The 20,806-nt window shown below is 36.9% G+C and overlaps 1 protein-coding gene across 1 annotated transcript; it reads left to right on the top strand.

Annotated features, from left to right (window-relative positions):
* The first annotated feature begins 226 nt into the window (after positions 1–226).
* On the top strand, positions 227–17,145 carry LOC145766868 (somatostatin receptor type 2-like). Its single transcript, XM_082578572.1, has 10 exons — positions 227–281; positions 3,637–3,778; positions 4,549–4,711; positions 5,367–5,548; positions 7,670–7,771; positions 9,053–9,278; positions 9,502–9,762; positions 11,109–11,221; positions 13,883–14,023; positions 15,387–17,145. The coding sequence occupies exons 1-10, from the start codon at positions 227–229 to the stop codon at positions 15,466–15,468; spliced, it is 1,467 nt and encodes a 488-aa protein (XP_082434698.1). The 3' UTR covers positions 15,469–17,145.
* The last annotated feature ends 3,661 nt before the right edge of the window (positions 17,146–20,806 follow it).

Genomic DNA, 20,806 nt, shown 5'->3' with positions numbered 1-20,806 from the left:
GCTTGTACTGACAATACAAAGGTAAATTTCAATGTTAAGAATTTAAGAGCATAATTAACCAAATCTGTAATTTTATTTTAAAATAATGATAAACCACCGTAAGTAATTGATATTTAGCTGTAGCCCTATGTTGATAATTTTTAGTTTTAGATTAAAAAATCTGTTCTTGTCTGCAAAAGAACGTTGCGTACAGAAAAGTATCTCCTAAGAAAAATAGTTTTTGAACATGGATGCTTTGGACGATTCAGAAAAACTCGCAAATGAAACTCAACTTGAAAGCAGTAAGTTAAATCACTGAACTTGGCCTATAAATACACACAGTATAACTGTATGCATCTTTATTTCCATTTTCATTTTTCTGTCTAAGATTAGTTCATCATGGTATTTTTTGTTGTGATAAGTTTGCATCATTCGTGGCAAAATCACAACTACAGCATTTATTTTTCTTGATAAAATAAATGTGGTCTCGAAGTTCATGTAACTGTAATCATCATCAGGGCCTCCGAGAGAAATCAGCACTGGTCGGGAAACAATACGAAAAATGGGCCCCATTTTTTAGCCAATATTGCGTTGCATGTTCGTGTTAAGCTGAAGTTAGCCTACTTTCCTCAGCATGAAAAGAACTTCGTTCAATGTAAAAATCATAATAATCACTGCATTACACTTGCAGCAAAAATGCCATTGAGGCTAACTATTTTGTCTAGAAAGCTTTGTAAACACACAATAGGCATACAGGCAACGAAAGTAGTTCAACCAAGCATTTAAATCAGGAGTGTCCAAAATTTTTCCCACGCGAGCCAGATTTGATAATAAGTGTTCGCGGGCCAACAGCCACAATAATTTTTCTGAAAACTGCAAGTTGAATTTATATGATTTTTGTGTGTCTGCAGGCCAAAAATAACACATTGTACAACAACAGGCGCGGGCCATACAAAAACGTCTCGTAGGCCGGAGTTGGCCCGCGGCCAGACTTTGGACATCCCTGATTTAATTCAACCCTTTCTGGACTTTTTGCAATGCAAAGTTACGGATCACAGCATCAAATGATAAAATTTTGCGTCGTCTGAATTGATGCACCACATGTATAGTTGGGCTTTTCAATCGGTTTTGAGTCATAGGCCTACTGAAGCGCAAACAATTCTTTACAAATTTTAGTAATTGCTAAAACCACGTTCTCAAAGCGCAACCGTTGGAGGTAGCTACCGGAACACAAAAAAAATCATAACAAAACTATTTGGAAAAACCTTTCGAAAGTTGCAATCAATGATTCCTTGTGTAGAGATTATGGGGTGGTTCGTTCTGGTTTGCAGCTGAAGTTTGCTGTGTAGCTTTCTGTCAAAAGTACCAACTCATCCAAAATGTCTTGAAAAATGTCATTGTTGTAGCCTACAAATGGTTTAAATTTGTCCCACATGCCCGCAACTGCACAACAGACGTACGATGAAATTTCCATGGAACTTCAAACTCATCGACGATATGTTTGAGTTTGTTGATAGATTTGTCAGTTCCAACAACTATCGAATCCTTTGCAATGTACGGTAGAATACATTTCCTTCGAATGATTCAGCTAGTTAAGTGAAGTTACAAAAGCGTTCTGTCCTCAAGAAAAGAAAATCATTTTCTTTTAAATTTATAATTGCCACTGCAACTTTAGCTTGCGAATAGTAGCCTACTCTTCTCAGCTTTCTCTTACTTAGATTACATCTTCCTTTAAGTTCATTAAATTCATCAGTGAATCTTGTTTAGGACCGTAATCCACATAATGCAAAGCAGTCACAAATTTAAAACTGCTAGTTGTAGGCTACTTTAGCATTGACTCAGTTTCCGATCAAGCTCTTCTTGGTTCCAACTTGATGCATTTAAGAAACGTCTTTAGAGCTTCAATTGCAAAAGGGTAATGTAAAGCATTGGGTTTGACTGCACTACGCCTACCCTCTCAAAGTCAATTTTCTTTGCAAGATGATAGGACAGCTTTCTTCAGACTTTTCCTCTGACTAGGCTATAACTTTAAAGCTGCCACAAGCTGACAGATACAATCAATTACTCCAAAATGATAAGACATTTGAACAACGCTGTCTGTAGGCAACATTATGAATTCCAACTAGATTTAAGCAACAACATCCATAAACAAAAAACTCAAATAAAGAAAAAACTCACTACCTTCCAAAATCACATCATGAGAAGTACGACCAACAAAAGGCTACTTGACCACACGAAAACAGAAGATCTTTTACCTATGACAAAATTACATCCAATTGCAGTAATAAGTTAATAAAATCAAAAGTTTTAAACTGTTCGGCCACACTAAAAGATCACAATTCGGAATCAGCAAAGTTTGCACAGAAGGCAAAGTAGAAGGAAAAAGAAAACGTGGCAGACAACCAAAACGATGGCAAGACAACATCCAATCATAGACCGGACTCAACTTGGCGACACTGGGCGAGTTGGCTCAAAATCGCCACTCTCGGAAGCAAATAACTCATGTTGATGCGCAATGTGCTGCAGGCGGTGATGATGACTGATGATGATCCATAAACAAAAAATATACAGGATTTACTTTCTTTAATCGTGCTTGGACTGATACCTTTAACTTTCCCAGATAACTTATGTTGGATAGGCTACAACATCCTATGCCTGGCCAACGCAGATTTTGAAGTTAAGGTTCAGTTGTCAAGCAAAAATAGTTCCCGCTTAGCTAAAACAGCACCAGTTTTCAAGTTGACACTATCAACCTACAAACGAAAACGTTCAGTGATACAGAAATCATTTCAGCTTCAGATTTTACGTCTTGAAGCTGTTCAACATCGCCTACCTTGACACGAAAATGATTTGTTCTTGATGAGAAGCATCGAGAGTGACATTTACAATGATTGAGAAATACTTGGAACTACGCACTTCATTTAAGAATTTGTTGATTATTTAGTTGGTACATTTTTACTTTAGTAGGCTACTAAAAATGGGCCCCACTCAAAAGTGCAAAAACAAAAAACTACTCGTTTTTCCTTTACAATGTTTTTCTAGGGGGGAAACTGGCCCGACTTCCCCCCCCCCTCTCGGAGCCACTGATCATCATACACGTCATGCATGTCTCACTTTGTTATACTGTCTACAGGGTAAATGTGTGTAAAATATGGGTAAATGAGGACATTTTTTTCAGTTTAGGTTACAATTGAAGTGCATGGCTTTACTAACGTAATGAATAGTTACTTTACAGAAAATTCAAGACTGAGATTTTTGAAAATAAATCACAAGATAAGAAAAGTTTTTCACTTTTTGATGAAAAGTAAATGTGCAGGAAATTAATAAATATACCCTGAAGTAAAGTTCAATTTTAAACCTTTGAAATAAATATGGCTGATATTCTTCTCTGTCACTCTGCTACGACATATTTACAATATACATAGAGCAGTAAAAACAAAGTGCATTCACTTTCCAGACTTCTTCACATGGAATAACAGATATCGCTTACTGCAAAATGATGTTATTTCTTAAAACTTACTTTACAGTAGGCTAGTTCAAAATTATGAAATCTAGGAGCTTCGTTTGCCAAAAAAGCTTGATTTGAATCGGCCTTAACATGTTTTTCATCACTACCAATTTATGCCATCATAATATGTAATTGTGACATCTTATTAGATTCGATCAGCGGATTGACTCCGGGAGACCAAGCAACAGTGGTGTTCTCTTTACTTATATGTGCATTGGGTTTGCTGGGGAACTTAGTGGTCTTGTTTGTGGTCATTGTTGTGAAGGAATACAAAAAATCTGTCACTCATTGGTAAGTTTTAAAGTGTTTGATATTTGAATATTAACCTACCTACTAAAATATCTATTCTACAGCTTATGATAAATTTTGTAATCAGAGTAGAGTTTTTGATAAGCAAGCTATAAATGTATAAAATAATTGATGAAAGATGTTGCATGCATTTGTAAAAGCATTACTTTGTTAAAGCAACGCAACAATAGTGCTACGAGCAAAGCAGGGGCCAATCCAATAAGTAGCGTTGGGGTAAGGGTAATTTCAATAAAACACAATAATGCGTAAGGTCAACATTGGTCCGACCTTGGAAATGCAAAGTGATAAAGTTACTTTTTTGTATTTTTGGGGGCGATCACCCCAATCGCCCCTTCCTGGATCCGCCACTGGAGCAAAGGTGGAAGCAACCTATTTTAAATAGATTGTGCGCAGAACACACTCAAATCTGTAGTCGGCTGTCCCCAGCAACCCCACTGCACGTCGGTTGCATAGCCGAGTGGTGAAAGCCCTAGAACGGCAATTGAAAGGGCGCCGGTTCGACACCGCTCAAGAGCATGCAGCTGTGTCTTTGGTAGGACACAAAGGCATGCCTGAAGGTGGTCATGAAGATTGGCTTCTTTGCCTTCCCGTCCACTTAATCTAAATCTTTAATCATTTACTGGGTGTAAGCCTGGATACGACAAACTCAAATCAATTATCCGTGTTTCAATAATATTAAAAACTATCAACTTTATATTGTTCTATACAGTTATTTTTAACAGCTAAATTGAAACCATATTTTTTCCTTGTAGGTACGTGCTCCAGCTTGCTATTGCAGATTCGTTGTTTCTGCTGACGATACCATTTAGTGTGTCTCAAAAGTTAAACGGTGGTTGGATATATCCGGAGTGGATGTGTAAAGCCAAGGAAACTATTCTTTTCATCAATTACTACGCGTCCGTTATCTTTCTAATGGTAAATGAGCTAAATTAAATGCATCGTGATGCTTGAAAGCTGTCAACTATCATCTTGTGACTGATGGATTGACAAGCAAAATAAACTCAAACGTTTTCAACACCTACTTGTGTCCTCATCAGGAAGTACTTTTAATCTGCTATATGCATAATTCCTGATGAGAACACAAGTAGGCTACATGTCGAAAACGTTTGAGTTTGTTTTAATTATGTTATACTGTATTTTTCTGTGTAATAAAATGTCAAACCCTTTTTTAATAAAACAGCTAATGTTAATCTAACAACAAGCTTTTGGTGGATTGTATATCACAAAACATCTATGTGCTGAGGCTTAATTTTCTAATTGCACCATTGAAACGTCACTGCTTTGGAAAGTTGTTGAAATCTGGAAATAATGTGAAGCTATAGTTGATTGGTTGCGTGTTTTCGTTTGTGTGGTACGACGTGTAGAGTTTTTTTGCTGTCAGCACAAGGCTAAGATGCTTATCAACTTGTCATTCCGTACATTAGCATATGATGTTACTGATGAAGCCTGACCGTAGCAGTTCTCCCACTTCATCCTTCAAGGGTTGCCCGTTGATAACTCTAACAAACCTTATAAATAGAAGAGACGAGTTTTCTTGATAAGATTATAAAAATGTTTTGTGTTATTTCAGATTATGAGCGCTGATCGATATATAGCAGTATGTCACAGCTTTTCCGCGCCGCTGCAAAAACTACGAAAGCGAAATTTTTCATTGATAATTGCATTTACTGCTTGGACTATATCTCTACTCATGAGCATACCAATAATGCTATATTCATTCAAGGTTGGCACTTCACCTAACTGCAAATGCAGGTGAGGAGACACTATAAATCAGATGCTTTCAGCTGGAAGTCGTAAAAAATGAGACCCCCAACTCCTCTACGGCAGACTTGGACAACTAGATAATTCTAGTTCTCTAATTCAATAAATTAGAGCGAAATGTCGGTAATTCTAATTCTAATCTAATTCAGTAAAAACTTGGTTGATCTAATTGTAATTCTTATATAATCTCCAGTTTTGCTAAAAATTTTAGTTTGTCCAACAGTATTTTTTGGCAAATGGAAGGATACTGCGCTCTTATCAACGTTATATTGTACAAAAAAAAATGCAAAAAAAAACGATCAAGATCAAAGTGTTATTCCATCCCTTGAGCAGCAAAGTCATGAAAAATTCGATTAATTCATCAATTCACTGACGTTACAATGTATATTATGACGTTTTGGGGATGTGATGGTGGAATGACACTTTGATGATTCCGAGTTGACACATTGGCGTTTTTATCCAACTAAAAAAAGATAGGCTTATGTGACAACTGCGTCCAAGTAATTCTAATCTAGTTTAAATTCTACTCTAATTTGTGAAAACTTGGGTACCGGGTAGCTTTAATTCTAATCTTGGTCTAATTTGTAAAAGCTTAAATTGCTCTAATTATAATACTAATCTAATTTCGAAAGACTAGAAAAATTCTAGCTGTCCAAGTCTGCTCTACAATGCCGATTAAGGGTAGGATGAGTTAAAAAAAGTGCCGTCAAATATTTTTTTAAATTTTAGTAGCGTTGGCTCAAAACGTGTCTATTGAAATTGCAAAAATTAAACTAACCTATTTTTAATCAACTTACCACAGATTTATAAAATACCGTACTAAGAATCCGACACTGAAACACTGTAAGAAAACGTAAAGCATTCCCGTAGAATATACAGCATCGTGTGCCTTGTTTTAAAACCTGCAAAAATATTATGACTTTGATGAGTTGATAACAAATCGCTTTAGGATGATTTTGAGGTATTTTTCATTAGGCACGTTTAGGTTTACTACAGTAGAACTTGGATAACTCGTCTTTGGAAAACTCGTCAGTTTGCCCAAGTCGTCAATGATTGCCAGGTCCCGGCAGAAAGCCTACCTTTTGTACACAATCAAGTTCGGTTAAGTGGTCATCGCATAATTCGTCAATTCGCTTATGTCATCACTGTTTTTCTTCCCCTGGGACGTAAAATTCGTCTAAGTTGTCATCCACCCAAATGCTGACGTGGCATTTGCAGACTCTTTCGAGAAGAAATTACTGCGCTAAGACGTGTGCACACACACACTTTATCGGGCCAGACGCACATGCGTGGAATATGTTGGTCTGGTCGATAAATGGTTGGAAAGCTCCAACACTATATGTTATACCAAGAAGACAGTGGTGAACTCGCAAGCTCACTATCAAAAATGCATGACTACTTGGTTGACAAGACACTTGCAAGCAAAACGCAGTCAAAAATATCTGTGTTCTTCAGTTAAGCTGTTAAGTGCGTTATTAATGTAGGCTACTGTACTTTATTGTGTACCGCAATTAAATTCTTTTCTCGCTTTCCTCTTCGTTTCACTTTACCACTATCGCATTTAATTTGGTTGCGGAGCACCATGAAATTAATGCGACGCGAAACAATGGCAAAATTTAGCTGTTTGCATTGGTCGTCAGTTCGCGTAAGTCGTCACTTTTTCTGTTCCCCTGGGGTGAAGAGTTATCCAAGTTCTACTGTACTACATTAACAAAACACTTCTTCCAAAACAGAAAAAAATATCTGGCAACACTGTTGTTTAACGCGGCATGACATGATCTTTAAGCTACGTTTAGAAATTCTTGCTTTTACACAATAAAACTCACATAAAAAAGCAAGTAAATTGAAAGTTGTAAACGTTTTATGATTTTTTTTGTTATCGAGTTTCAGCTAATACACATGTCTTGAATGTTGAAGCTTGTTGAATGTGTACTTTTGTTGTAGTGGTTTGATCTTTAAGTTTCACTGTTATGACTAAAGGATGCAACTTAACCGTTGTGTTAAGTTGTAAATCTTTCATATTTATATATCGCTTTGTATATGAGATGTTTTTTAAGTATTTTTTTAGCAATTCGTATTGTGCTTACGGTAATTTAATTTTTTACTTGGCAGTTATGTATTCCCTGGGGAAAGTAATGCTCTAGAGGATGAGGATTATGTCGATTATCTAAAACCTATTGCACTGGATAATTTGTCTGGAGATCAGTATTGCAGGTAACCTGTCAGTTTTTTGCGCTGTCAATAAATGTAAGATAGCGTTGCTTTATTATGGATAAATAACATATTTTATTTTATAAGCATTCATAAACCATTTTGTATTCTATGTTAAAACATCACCTACGGACTACGGTTGACCGGTACCCAGTCATTTGGTTGACAGGACGTTTGGTCGACAGACATTTGGTCGACAGGACGTTTGGTCGACAGGACGTTAGGTCGACAGAACGATTTATTTTAGGGTTAGGGTTAGTTAACTAACCATAACCCTAATCTAACCCTGACTCTAACCCTAACCCTAAAATAAATCGTTCTGTCGACCTAACGTCCTGTCGACCAAACGTCCTGTCGACCAAACGTCCTGTCGACCAAATGTCTGTCGACCAAACGACCGTGCACCGGTTGACCACGGTAAGATAATTCTGTGATTAATCCCAACAAAATAGTGTGCCTGGATCAATGGAGTATATATGAGAAAAACTTCCACCAATAGTGTTAGAATATTACAAAAAAGAAAAGATTCATTTTACTTCAAAAATTTAAACTTTATTTCCTCATCTCTGCTTGCTTGGATCATGTATGGGACTCACCTTTACTCTACGATACACTTCGCACTTGACTAAATATTTAAAGTAGGCTAATAACTAACAATTGAATCAAGTTTAGAATAATATTTTTCTGTGTATTATTCTAATGTTTTTCCAAATAACAGTGTCTTTTCCTTTATCAAGTTGACAAATGTTGATGTCAGAATCTTTGGAGAGTCTGAATAAGGTTTTATTTATAGCCAAGTTTCCCTTTGTTGAGCACACACGTTTAGCATCAGACATGAATACAGTTCGTCTTTCAGTAAACCAAACCAACGATTTCTGTCCATTTTGACACAAAATTTATCTTCTTGATTTCGCTATATTTCATTTTAAATCGCTATTTATAAAACGTATCTTTGTTTCACTCAAAGAAGCTCCTCTATTTAATAACTTGACTTCAAGTAGATTGAATCACCATTATCGCTTTGGTAGTAGTGGTAAAATTTGGTTGAACTTCTACCTCTGCTTAGCATTGCGCTTGGCATTGAGCACTATTTTGTGATATTAATACCGTTTATCGAATAAATTGACTTATATTGTTAAAAACTTGCCATGTGCGTGTCATAACCGTGGCATGGTGGTGTAATATTCGTGCCATATCCGTGCTCGAATCAGATATCTACTTGTTATAACCGTGTAATAACCGTGTCATATCCGGTTCCATTGCCGTTGATTTATTAATTATTAGAAACCTGCAAGATATCAATAAGCACATAAGTTCTGGATTTGTTGAATATCTTCAAACACGAGGGGATTATCAGGACGAGTACAGCGAAAGCGACCACAATGACTCCGGATCCAGTTCTGGAAACTCCAATGATAACATCCAAACTTGCAATATGGATGGCAACTCTCGAGGACACAATGCAATATTGGTCGTGAATTTTACCGTGATGTTCATACTACCATCAGTGGTAAGAGATGAAGCAAATAAGCTAAAATAAATACGTATGTAATATTTTTTATGTCATGTGGTAAGTGGAAAAAAGCGATAGATAGCTGAGAGTAAGAAACAATGCGATTGGCTGAACTGCGTTTCTATATTTATATTCTAATTTCCAATGTAAGATAGCTTATCTATTTGTTTAAAAAGCTGGAAAACATATTAATACATTGGCACAATTTTTCTCTGTTAAGGTTATGCTTGTTTGCTACGGACTCATCATCAACCGATTCAAATACACACAAGTAAGGAAGCCATCGGTAAAGTCGTTACAATCCTCAGAAGGTGGTGATTTAAATCAGAAAAGGAAATCTAGAAAGAAATCCTCTTCCCAATCCACAAAAGATCGCAGACGGGTGACCATTATGTGTGCAGCTTTGGTTGGATGTTTTGTTGCTTGCTGGTTGCCTTACCACGCAATTAACTTGGCCATGTTGGCAACATTTCCTGGAAATGTAAGTAAAAGTATACGATTAAAATAAAATACTTTTGCGACTTAATTGTTACACAACATTGTTTCTACCACCGACTCGGTGGTGACAATCTAACTTCGCTTTTTTGTTGTTTTTTTTTGGTTAAAGTTAATACCGTTTTTGATGGTGATGACTTGTTCTATGGATTTTCTATTGCAATAAACTGGAATACAAAGAGACACAGACCTCGCTCTCGATTCATCTCCATCACTGCAGTGCTCGGGATGTCGCTGTCACGATAACAGCTATGTACAAGCGGATTGCCATTCATCGCTCCGCTACAAATTGCAATGTCTTCAAAACGCATGTTTTAGAAAAACAATGGTGGCACATAAGTTGGGCGCGTTGTTACAGTGGCGTTTACAACACGATTTCTATGTGATAACCCAAGCGTATAACCACGCGTTTTCAGTTCTCTTTCGTACAAGCAGTGAAAGTTAATAAATTTATCACCATAACAGAAATTATGAGGATTGCCATTGAATTTTAGGCAAAATTAGGTTTTCCAACTAAATTAAAACATGATCTGGCAAACTATAAGGTAAGATCATAACTGATCAGTGATCAGGCAAGATGCCATTCGTTAGATTCAGACCTGCTCTTTTCATCACACCAAACAGATAAGACATGCAAGTAGAGATGCATACATAGTTGCTGAAACCACGTCATTTCTTACCACAAGACGTGTTGTCACAGCTGTGAAATATATTATATTCGATGGTGACACATTACTTCTCAAGATGAAATTTTTATTGTTTTTGACAATGAGCATAAACTCTTAACCAATACGTTCTAAAGTATTTTTTTTTGAGTTTCGCATATTCTTTTATTCTGTTCAGCTTGTATTAAACAATTTTTTGTTTGGTTTCTTTCATATTGTAGGCATTAATCATGTGCAGAAATTTTGTGACAACACGCCCGGAGTGGGAAGTGTCACAGCTCATCCACCTGCATTAAACATGCGTCAATGAAAAAACGAAATAGCAGGGAAAAACTTTAGCTGTTGCTTGAAGAAGACGCATGATACTTCTTTCAATTGCACTATTTAGCAGCCCAATACCATTGGTACAGTACGAGATATATGCTGACTTGTAAAAATTGTGACAACACGCCCCGGTTTGCCCTGTAATACAGACAACTGCAATTCAACTGTTCGCAGAAGCACGCTGTTTGAAGTGAAAGATGGTCTTGTCATGTTCTCTGATTATGTGCCTTATCTTATTCAGACGTTGGCGATCATGGTTTTCCAAACTTACCGTTGTAAGCTGTTTAACTGAACCAACACGAACTTACTATATGCACTCAATTAAAAATGGCCTTTTTTGCAGAAACAATATTGCAAAAGTCTTCGCACGTTTGGCACGGTAATGGTATATGTGAACTCTGCCTTGAATCCTTTCCTATACAACTTTTTGGGAAGTAGCTTCACGAAACGATGGAAGTGAGTCGCTCCGTAATTACATGAAACTTCACTGGCTTATAAATGTGTTGCTAAATTGTAATAGTGAAGGACGAAATTATTCCTTAGATGGTTAGATTTGTGCAGCCAACAACCTTAGGCGCGTTGAGAAGGGCACAAGATCCACGAAAGTGTATTATGTGAAAGTGAAAAACTATTTCTTAATATTTAAAAAAATCTATCACTTGTTTTTTGAGAGTATTTCAGAATATAGAAGTGATCTTTTACACTTCAGCTATGGCTTTTAAAGTTGCGATTTTAGAAAATACGTTTACACAATTTTTTATGAGATGCGATAACTATCAGACGGAACAGTGTGAGCTCCAAAAGTTTCTTTGCGGCTATGTAATCCCAATCTTAAATTTCTTTTCATGTCATCTCAAGTGTAAACGTCGTGAAGTGAAAACCGGCGTCTTTTAAATAGCTCTCATTCTCATCAAATCTACATGATGATAGCTTGTATGCTGATTTTACAGCTACAGTAGAATTCCATTGATCGTTTTTTTACTACTAACTAACCCTTAAAGTTATTATGGTGTTCGTTGTTAAGTGAGTTAAATAACTCAAGTAGGCTAGAGACTAGCGCACTTATAGCGGACTGCATGTTCACAATATGTTAAAAAATTTAGACAGAATTTAGCCTGTACTATTTGTTACAGGACGGTAGGAAATCTTGGCCAATTTTTTTGAGGTGTCACAGTTTGTTTTAAATAGGTTTATTTGAACAATAAAAGGCAGCAAAATCTACCTTCAAAAAACTAGTCTAGAGGTCGCTCTCTAAGAAATGTTATCACTTTTGCTTGGTCATTTTACAAACAGATTGTAGTGTATTTATTTTCCGCGCTTTTTTTAGGGACGGGTTTCCAAGTTTTTCCACCAAGCGTCACTACTTATCTGTAACCTTATTATTTTTGTATTTTATTGACCAGCACCAGTAATAGGCTGCTGTGGTGCATTAAACAAGTGCTAACATTACATCTAAAGATAGACTCAGTTCAAGAAAATACCCAAAAAAGGTTAAATCTTGACCAGTCGTATGTTTAGTATTATTAAAAGAATGTAAAAGTTTATTGGGATTAGAATATGACTAATTAGCTGACTGGCAGTATTTTGTTGCGTTACGTTTACATAATGCTTTGAAAAGTGTTTTAAATAAAAAAGCAGCATAACAGACAATGTCAGTTCCTGTTGTGCTCGATCTTCATAGATACTGATATCCTGTGAAACACGTTGATTCATCAAAACTTTTTTGCAAATTCTGTAAGGTTGCATTTATCTTTCTATTGCTTGGAAAATCTTATTATAGACCCAATGGTTTTGAAGTTAAAACGGAAATCTGACAGAGAGCTATTGTAATACCGTATTTCCTCCTTTGCTGGGTAATTTTCGATTGCTTGAACAGCACAGTAGCGTATTGATCTCCCGTTGTCATACTATTGTTCGTCACTTTGTAAATAGTTGCCAGGATGTAGGCTTGGTAATTCCTGATGATCTTTGCTAACTTTTTCTGTGTGAGATAAAATCTGTTGTCAAACTGGCGGCCATCTTTGCCTTACTTTCGGCATCGAACCCATTGTCGTGAAGAAATAAAATCAAAATTTACTACATTTACAAAAGTTAGAAGCTTTTCTGTTGCAAATAAACTTTTTAAATTTTGAGAATCCCTTGAAACAAAGCGAAATCTTAGGTTTAGTGTACCAAGTATTTTGTGATGGTTGCAATTTAATTTATGTTGGCCAAACAAAACGAGATCTTAAATCTCGCATTAATGAACACAAAAGAGCTTTCAAATATCAACGCCCGGAACAATCTGTTCCTTGCATGCATGCCATAACTTCAGATCATAAAATAAATTGGAGTAATACTAAAAGTTTAAAGTGATTATAAAAAGCGAATGTTTTCTGAAAGTTGGTTTATCAATCAAAGGCCTCATGTAATGAATCGCAATGATGGCATCTTTTCTCTTTTCCTGCTATCTACAAAAAACTATTGTAAGTGCTTATTTGACGTTTTCAATTGATTGTAAACTGTGCAGTAGTGCGTACACAATTCGATTCATCACGACTCATGCCGTTCACTCGCTTCTCTGCTGATATTTAAATTTCTTGTTGATCGTTAACCTTTAAACCCCTTTTTTTTCTAGTTCAAAGTTTGCGCGCGATAATTTTTTGTCCAGAAGTTGAATTTTCATTTTGCATGTTTAGTTGATTTCAGCAACATGGCCCTGTGTTTTGCCTTGATAGACAGATATTCACTACGTGGTCTAACCCCCTGAAGAAGTCAGTCGTGTCTGATTGACAAAACGAAAATAAAAGCAGATTGTAACTTTATACATCTTGGGATAGTTCAGCTTAATTTGCACCAGTAGAACGCATCAACTTAGTCAACTTAATTATATTTAGTTCAATAATAAGAATCTTTTTGTCTTGGGTCCCTATGCTGATATTCGTTAAACTTTCTTGCCTTTTATTGTGTATTTTTGAGATGTTCTGGATATTGGTGGTACGCGAACACCGTGTGAAACTGCTGAATGGTAGCCTACGTGAATAGAAAACGTTTGGGAATCACTGACTTAAGAGTTCAGACAAAATGCAATGTTGAACATGAAATATAGTGCAATAAATGATTATAATTTCTTTTCAGAAATGCATCTAAGTCTTTTAGACGAAGAATTAGTACACACAGATCATCTGTTGGAATGCAATCTGTTCACTACAAGCACAGACGACCACGTGGTAGCGTGAGTACAAGTAATACCGCCATTGTGTCGACAAAAAATTTCAAGTAAGTTATATCTAAAAAGTATGCTTAGCAAAGAACAAACTCGCAGCAACTATGCTTCTTATATTTGTCTTTGAAAGTGGGCACTAAACAGTTAAAGAAATCATTTAGGCACTCACTGCTGTGAGTGATCCAGTATTCACGTGTTTACCTAAGATATCCTTTACCAACTTTCGCAAAAACTAAACCTGAGAGCAGTTGACTGGAAGACTAAAATGGTCTTGCGCTGCATCTGGCTAATTAAATTGAATTGCTCAACAAATAAGATGAAACGTTTCTCTAATTGGGTAAATTGTAATGTAAGCTATTGTGTACTTAAAGTAATTTGCGTTCTTCTGGTGACTATTTACTAGGTTACCTCCTGATGTTAAAGATGATAACTAGCTTTTTGTATTTCCGACGTTTCGTCAGTCAGCACGACTGACTTTATTAAGGTGGCTAAAACTGCTGAATGGTATCTTGTTGAATGGTATCAGTCATCTTGTTGCGTGTTTTAACTCTGATTCTTGCTGCTTTACTTTATTCATTTTATCAGTATGTTTTTGTGTTGTGCCATCGTTGCTGAACAGGTTGTGTTAACCTGTTTTAGCCACCTTGATAAAGTCAGTCGTGCTGACTGACGAAACGTCGGAAATACAAAAAGCTAGTTATCATCTTTAACATCAGGAGGTAACCTAGTAAATAGTCACCAGAAGAACGCAAGTTACTTTAATTATCAAATGCCTGGTGAACAGTCTCTCTCTGTTTTTACTTATTGTGTACTGTTATTGCTCTCTACGGCTACTTGGGCGGACCATAAATGGAATTCTGAATGGAAGTCAAGTACCACCAGACTCCATTCGTTCATCTCCGGCGCCGACACACACGCCCCATCGTCCTGACACTACAAAGACAGGCATGGGTGCGCCTCAACCGTCTCCGTACGGGCGTTGGGCTTTTCAGCTAAATCATGCACCAATGAGGAATGGCCTCTTTCTCCTCCTGTGAATGTGGTGCCGAGGAACAGACCGCAGACCACATCATCAATAACTGTACCATCTTCAAGCCACCTAACGAGGTGGAAGGTCTGCGCGTCATGGATGATGAAACCAAAAACTGACTGCTCTCTAGTAGCCTTCCAGTGTAGACCGGGAACATCAAGAATCTGGGGTGTTAAAAGGATAGACTCTCGGCCCCAGATTCTCACACGACGACAACGATTACATCTGCTTGGCAAATCAAGTTATTCCTTTTTTTTCTTTCTTTTTTCTTTGTTTCTTTTTCTTTCTTTCTCTTTTTGTTCCTTATTTTCCTTTACGCAGTAAAAACGTAGACCATCATTTATTAAAATAATAATACAACGTGACGAATTGAAATGTATTTTCAGAAACTCAATTGCCAAAGATTTTTCTGTTTGTGAAGCTCAGCGTTCCTTCATGGATGAACAGCATAAGGAAGACAATCTCTGACCTTTTATCTTCCACGTACAAAACAGAACTAATGACTGAGAAGCGTGATGAAAATGAAACACAATGCTGATTCTGACACAACTGCACATCTTTTATTTTGTTTTTATTTTAAAACTAAAACTATAAGTTTTGTTTTAGAAGTTAAATTGTTGCTAGTAGATCTTCTAAAAAACGACTAAAATGTATGATAGACTTGTCATAAAAATAATAATAACCAACTATTCAATGGCAAACTAACCGAAACACATCCAGTGGCAAAAAGCAACTATTCGCTAATTTTCTCCTTTCCCTGCAATAGAGTTAACGCACCATAGAAATCTTAATCAGAAGCTCAGTAATACTGACACTGTTTTATATCTCCAAAGAGTTTTTTTTTGTCGTATCCAGGCTTTCACCCGGTGGTTGAAGATTTAGATTAAGTGGACGGGAAGGCAAGGAAGCCAATGTTCGTGTCCACCTTCAGGCATGCCTTTAAGTGTCCTGCCACAGACACAGCCGCATGCTCTTGAGCGGTGTGGAACCGGCGCCCTCTCGATTGCCGTTCCAGTGTTCTCACCACTCGGCTATGCGGGCGACTAAAAAACTAAAAATGAGGTGTTAATCAGCTATTAAATCTTACAACAAATACGATAGAAGTCTATTTTCAATGTTGCACTACAAAACTTTGATTGTAGACTGTAGAGCTTGCTACTTATAATTAGTATCATTAGATACAGCAGTTGAGTACAGTAGTTCATTTTGTTTACTGCGTCTAAATATCGTCTCTTATGTTTTAACTAATGCATATATAGGCCCATTTCGTGAAAAAGTTTCATGATCATGTTGTTTCTCTATTTCGCTGATATGAGAAGAAATAATTTTGTGTAATATATTCTCTTGATGCAAATTTTAAAAATATTGTTATGTAGTAATCTTCAGCATTTACTGTATGTTTTCTACTGTAGATTAAAATGAAAAAGCACTTGTAATCTACTACGGGATATTGTACAAAAGTTCTTAAAGCAAAGTCATTTAAAACCAAGCATTGATCACCGAATCGGAACAAGTTGTCAACCTTTGACAGCCGGCTGCTTAGCCGAATGGTGAGAGTCCAGGTAAGACTCTCAAAAGGTACCGATTCAGCGCCGCACTATGGTGACTCTGAACATTTACTTTGCACTGAATCTTATGACTTGAACACGCTGTGGTGACTCTGGCAGTGCCCGGACGGACAACAAATGACGCGCTTGAAAGGGGACACGATGAGTGCATGGGTTACCTTATTGCCTTCCCGTTTATTTAATCTAAATATTTACCAACCGAATAAGCCTGCATAAGACAATGAGTGCTTGAATGACACCCTTCGTTTTTTTGCAATCCACAAAACGTACGAACAGCGTTGCACTCACGCGTCACCATGTTAAGTTTTGTATAGCAAAGTTAAGAAAGGGTTGTGCGTGGTTTCAATATATAGGCACTTTGCTATCTACAAAATCGCTTCGCTGTTAAGTCAGATTTTTTAATGCTGTAGTTATGGCATGTATTCAACATTTAATTGAATTTCATTAGTCTTGCAAAGCCTTTCCTTCCTTTGTTTTTGATTTTAATGGTATAATTTTGATGTACAGTAATTGTATGAACAGCTTTGACATTGCTTTTTGTTTGTGATTGCGTATCAAACTGTAAATACATGTGCATACGTCACTTCTGGTCAACAGTAACTAAAAAAACTATAACAGAGTCAAATCCAAATCTAGTGTGAACGAAACGAAAACTTTTGCAAACCATTTAAATCGAAATCAGGACAAACAATTTTACATCAAATGAAAAGAAATATTTCAAAGTTACAAAACGAAATTTTTCTAACTATATTTCCAATCTACATTTTTTTAAATCAAAAAGGAGGATAAACAAACGTGTGAAAAAACTCAGTCGGTTGAGCTTACAAAGTCGTCACAACAGGGCAGGTGCATAAAAACATCATAGCATATTCGTAAAAAATCACAGAATAAACAGTATAAATCCCTCTGGGATGGCGCAGCGGATAAGCTTTCCAATCACGCAATCTTAGTTCGACTCCAGGCTTCAGCTGGTTATTGAAAACACTGCTCACCTCTACCCATGGTGTAGTAAATTAGGTGGGCTTAGTGGCTGAAGAAAAGGCAGCCAAGAGAAAGGAACTGGTCACCCTACTCTGGTTAGTGCAGAAAGCTTAGTACAATGAGAACCTTATCTTCTCATCTCCCGATGCTTGGATCAAGTATGGCCAAAGCCATATGAGCACTATCTCTCCCTTCCCCCAAGATCCACTAGTGGGCCCCTATGTTTAGTGATTGTTCTTAAAATAGGACCAGAAAGCGTTTAGGGTGGCAAACTCTTTCAATGTGGGAAACAAATTTACACTCATCATTTTAGCAACGAGTAAACAACTTTTAAGGTTTTATAGAAAAAATAGTTAATAGGCTATGCCGACAATCCAGAAGAAGATGTAAAAAAAAAGTTGGGAAAGAACCAGAGTTTTAACAAAGTAAAATTTATAACATAAATGAGCAATCCAATGCAAAACTTAATGTCCAAATAAATTAAACGGAAAGGGGTATGGGGGGCTTGCCCTTCAGAAAATTTTGGCAAATATAATCTTGTTTTGGTCAATTTTTAAGCATTTTTAGGAGAAATATTTTTTTTATCAAGATGCACACTTTGTATGTAACCAAATTCAACAAATTAAAATTGGATTGGAGTAGCAGTTTTGTTAGCCTACCGTTTCAATTTTTTTTAACAACCACAGAAAGATTACAATAATTAATTTATATCTTGAAAGTTTGTATAGCCACGTGTGTTGGATCCTTTCAGCAGACTAGAACTTTAAAAATTTTACTTGACTCCAACATTTACAGATAACATTTTCACTTCATAACCTATTTCCAGTAGCGTAGCCAGGAATTTTGAAAGGGGGGGGGGTTTTGACGACCCAGCGGCGGGAGGTCTGGGGGGCCTCACCCAGAAAATTTTGAAAAATTACTTTGAATTTGGTGCATTCTGAGAGCATTTTCAACAAAAATGTAGGTATGAATATTCCTGTAAAATGATGCTGTCCGGTGGCATAGCAAAAGGATAAGATCATGTTTTCTTCGGCATTTTTAGGAAATAAAGCGAAGTCTCAATGTTTTCTTGTTGCTAATTCCTGGCTGAGATGTTTGAATGTTTGGTATTGGCAAAACTAGCTCTTTTAATGCAGTTTTGTTTAAAATTAGGCAATTTTTTTTTTAGACTGAAAGCATCATTCTCAATATCGTGACGTCACACACGTGCCAAAGGGGGGGGGGGGTTGTAACCCCCAAAACCACCCCCCCCCTTGGCTACGCCACTGCCTATCTCGATTCACATTGAAATATATCAGTTTCATGATTTTTAATTAACTAGGCTATTTAAGTGAGCAGTGTTTACTTCGAAATAATGCATCATTTTTTTAGTTTTTTTTAGACACAAAACACTTTTCTCTCTTCTAATCTCCAACTATGCTTGCTAAGTATGAGTGAGCCGTAGTTAGAGGTAGGCCCAGCCCCACAGCAGGTAGTTAGAGGTAGGCCCAATTCGGAAAGCAGTAAATACGGCCTTGCATGATTTGTTTAGCTATTGATTATATCGAGCTTCTGTAGCATTTTTTAAACAATCAAAAATATTAGACAGACTAAAATGAGTGGGTCCCCAGGCCGGGGGTACGGGGAGCTGTTAACACGGCCATGCGTATGGAACTCACCTTTACCTATAGAACCCTTTTTTGAAGGAATTGTCAAGTGCGTACAGTGAGTGCTGATTTTTCAAACATAAAGGTGTAAAGTCTGTCCCAATAGGCACAAATACTTAGCGTTACTAGTCTACTTTATGTATGGAAATTGTTATGGTCTGATTGATTTCCCAAAACTAGTCTACTTCAGAAAATTTTTTCGGTCTTCTCAAAGATAAAATTACCATCATTTTTCTTTTTTCAAACTCTTGCTTGAGGTTCTCTACAACAAATTTTAATAGCTGCTCTGAAGAAGAGCATGTCAGACATCTCGGAAGAATATAAGGTTGCACAGTTTGGTTGTTTTCAATCTATTTTTATCAATTTCCATAAAAAGCACGACGTTTAACTGCAACAAACGATCAAATTAACAATTAACCTCATTACAAAATAACTATGAAATGTAATTTGCATTAGAAATGGTGCAATGCCTTGTGTTGCTTGTTTTTGCTCTTGTGTTTTGCAATTCTAGTTGTTGAATTTAAGGTTTGTTTTTAAAATTGAAGCTGAGATTTGTTTTGTTATGGTCAATATTTCGACCTTTATATAATTTTTTCTCCATTGTTGCCGGACAGAAAATTTTGTTTGAAACTTGAATAGGTTTGAGATAGAAATTTCTAGACTACGTAGGTAAATTACTGTTTGTATTCAAAAGTGCATATACAACTGCTACAAACATGATGCCAAAAACCAAAATCTGCTACAGCGTGAACATCCCGCTGATGCGACCGCTTGAATGCTGTCTCGTGTGTGGTCGGGTACATAGCCGTACGAGCCAGGGGGGCAGGGGGAGGGGGCAGCCGCAAAGAGCGAGTTATTGCAAAGAGCGAGTTTTGCCATTACCAAGCATTTAAATATCTCAGCCAGGAATTAGCAACAAGAAAACATAGAGAACTGTAGCTTTATTTCTGAAAAATACCGAAGAAAACATGATCTTATCCTTTTGCTATGCCACCGGACAGCATCATTTTACAGGAATATTCATAACCACATTTTTGTTGAAAATGCTCTCAGAATGCACCAAATTCAAAGTAATTTTTCAAAATTTTCTGGGGGAGGCCCCCCAAACCCTCCCACTGCTGGGTGTCGTCATAAGCGAAACACGCCCTCAACCCCTGCCCTTTCAAAATTACTGGCTACGCCACTGCTGGTGATCTTGTTATGTTACTTTTTCACTGTTATCATCAGGGATAGTTATCATACACCGCATACATTATATTTGGGCAATTTCTATAAAAGCGTGCACATTTGGGCAAATTTACTTTCTGCCCCCCCAAAATGCTTTGGTCTCGTACGGCTATGGTCGGGTAAGCGGGTTCCATCGACATTTGAGCTTTGCTAACAATAGTAGCCTACTGGCGTCATCTGGTTGTGGCATATTGGCTCGGCAGCAATAGACCGAAAGCATATTTTCCTTTGTCAGTTGATGTTGAAAAACCGTTCCACGACGTTTACGAGCAAAATACTGCATTGTAAAGCAGCAAAGCAGTGTGGTACAATAATGCATTGTACAAATCACCTATCTATTGAAATATTGAATGACAATGTCTACCCAATAGCGACACATTTCCC

The sequence above is a fragment of the Aplidium turbinatum genome, chromosome 1 (genome assembly GCF_918807975.1).
Source record: "Aplidium turbinatum chromosome 1, kaAplTurb1.1, whole genome shotgun sequence".
Lineage (NCBI taxonomy): Eukaryota > Metazoa > Chordata > Ascidiacea > Aplousobranchia > Polyclinidae > Aplidium > Aplidium turbinatum.
Note: the sequence above shows the minus strand (reverse complement) of the source record. Positions and strands in the feature narration are given on the sequence as shown.

Coding starts and splice junctions, on each gene's coding strand:
- LOC145766868 (XM_082578572.1), top strand. CDS start 227: ATGGATGCTTTGGACGATTCAGAAAAACTCGCAAATGAAACTCAACTT. Junction 282..3,636: donor TGAAACTCAACTTGAAAGCA/GTAAGTTAAATC, acceptor ACATCTTATTAG/ATTCGATCAGCGGATTGACT. Junction 11,222..13,882: donor AGCTTCACGAAACGATGGAA/GTGAGTCGCTCC, acceptor ATTTCTTTTCAG/AAATGCATCTAAGTCTTTTA.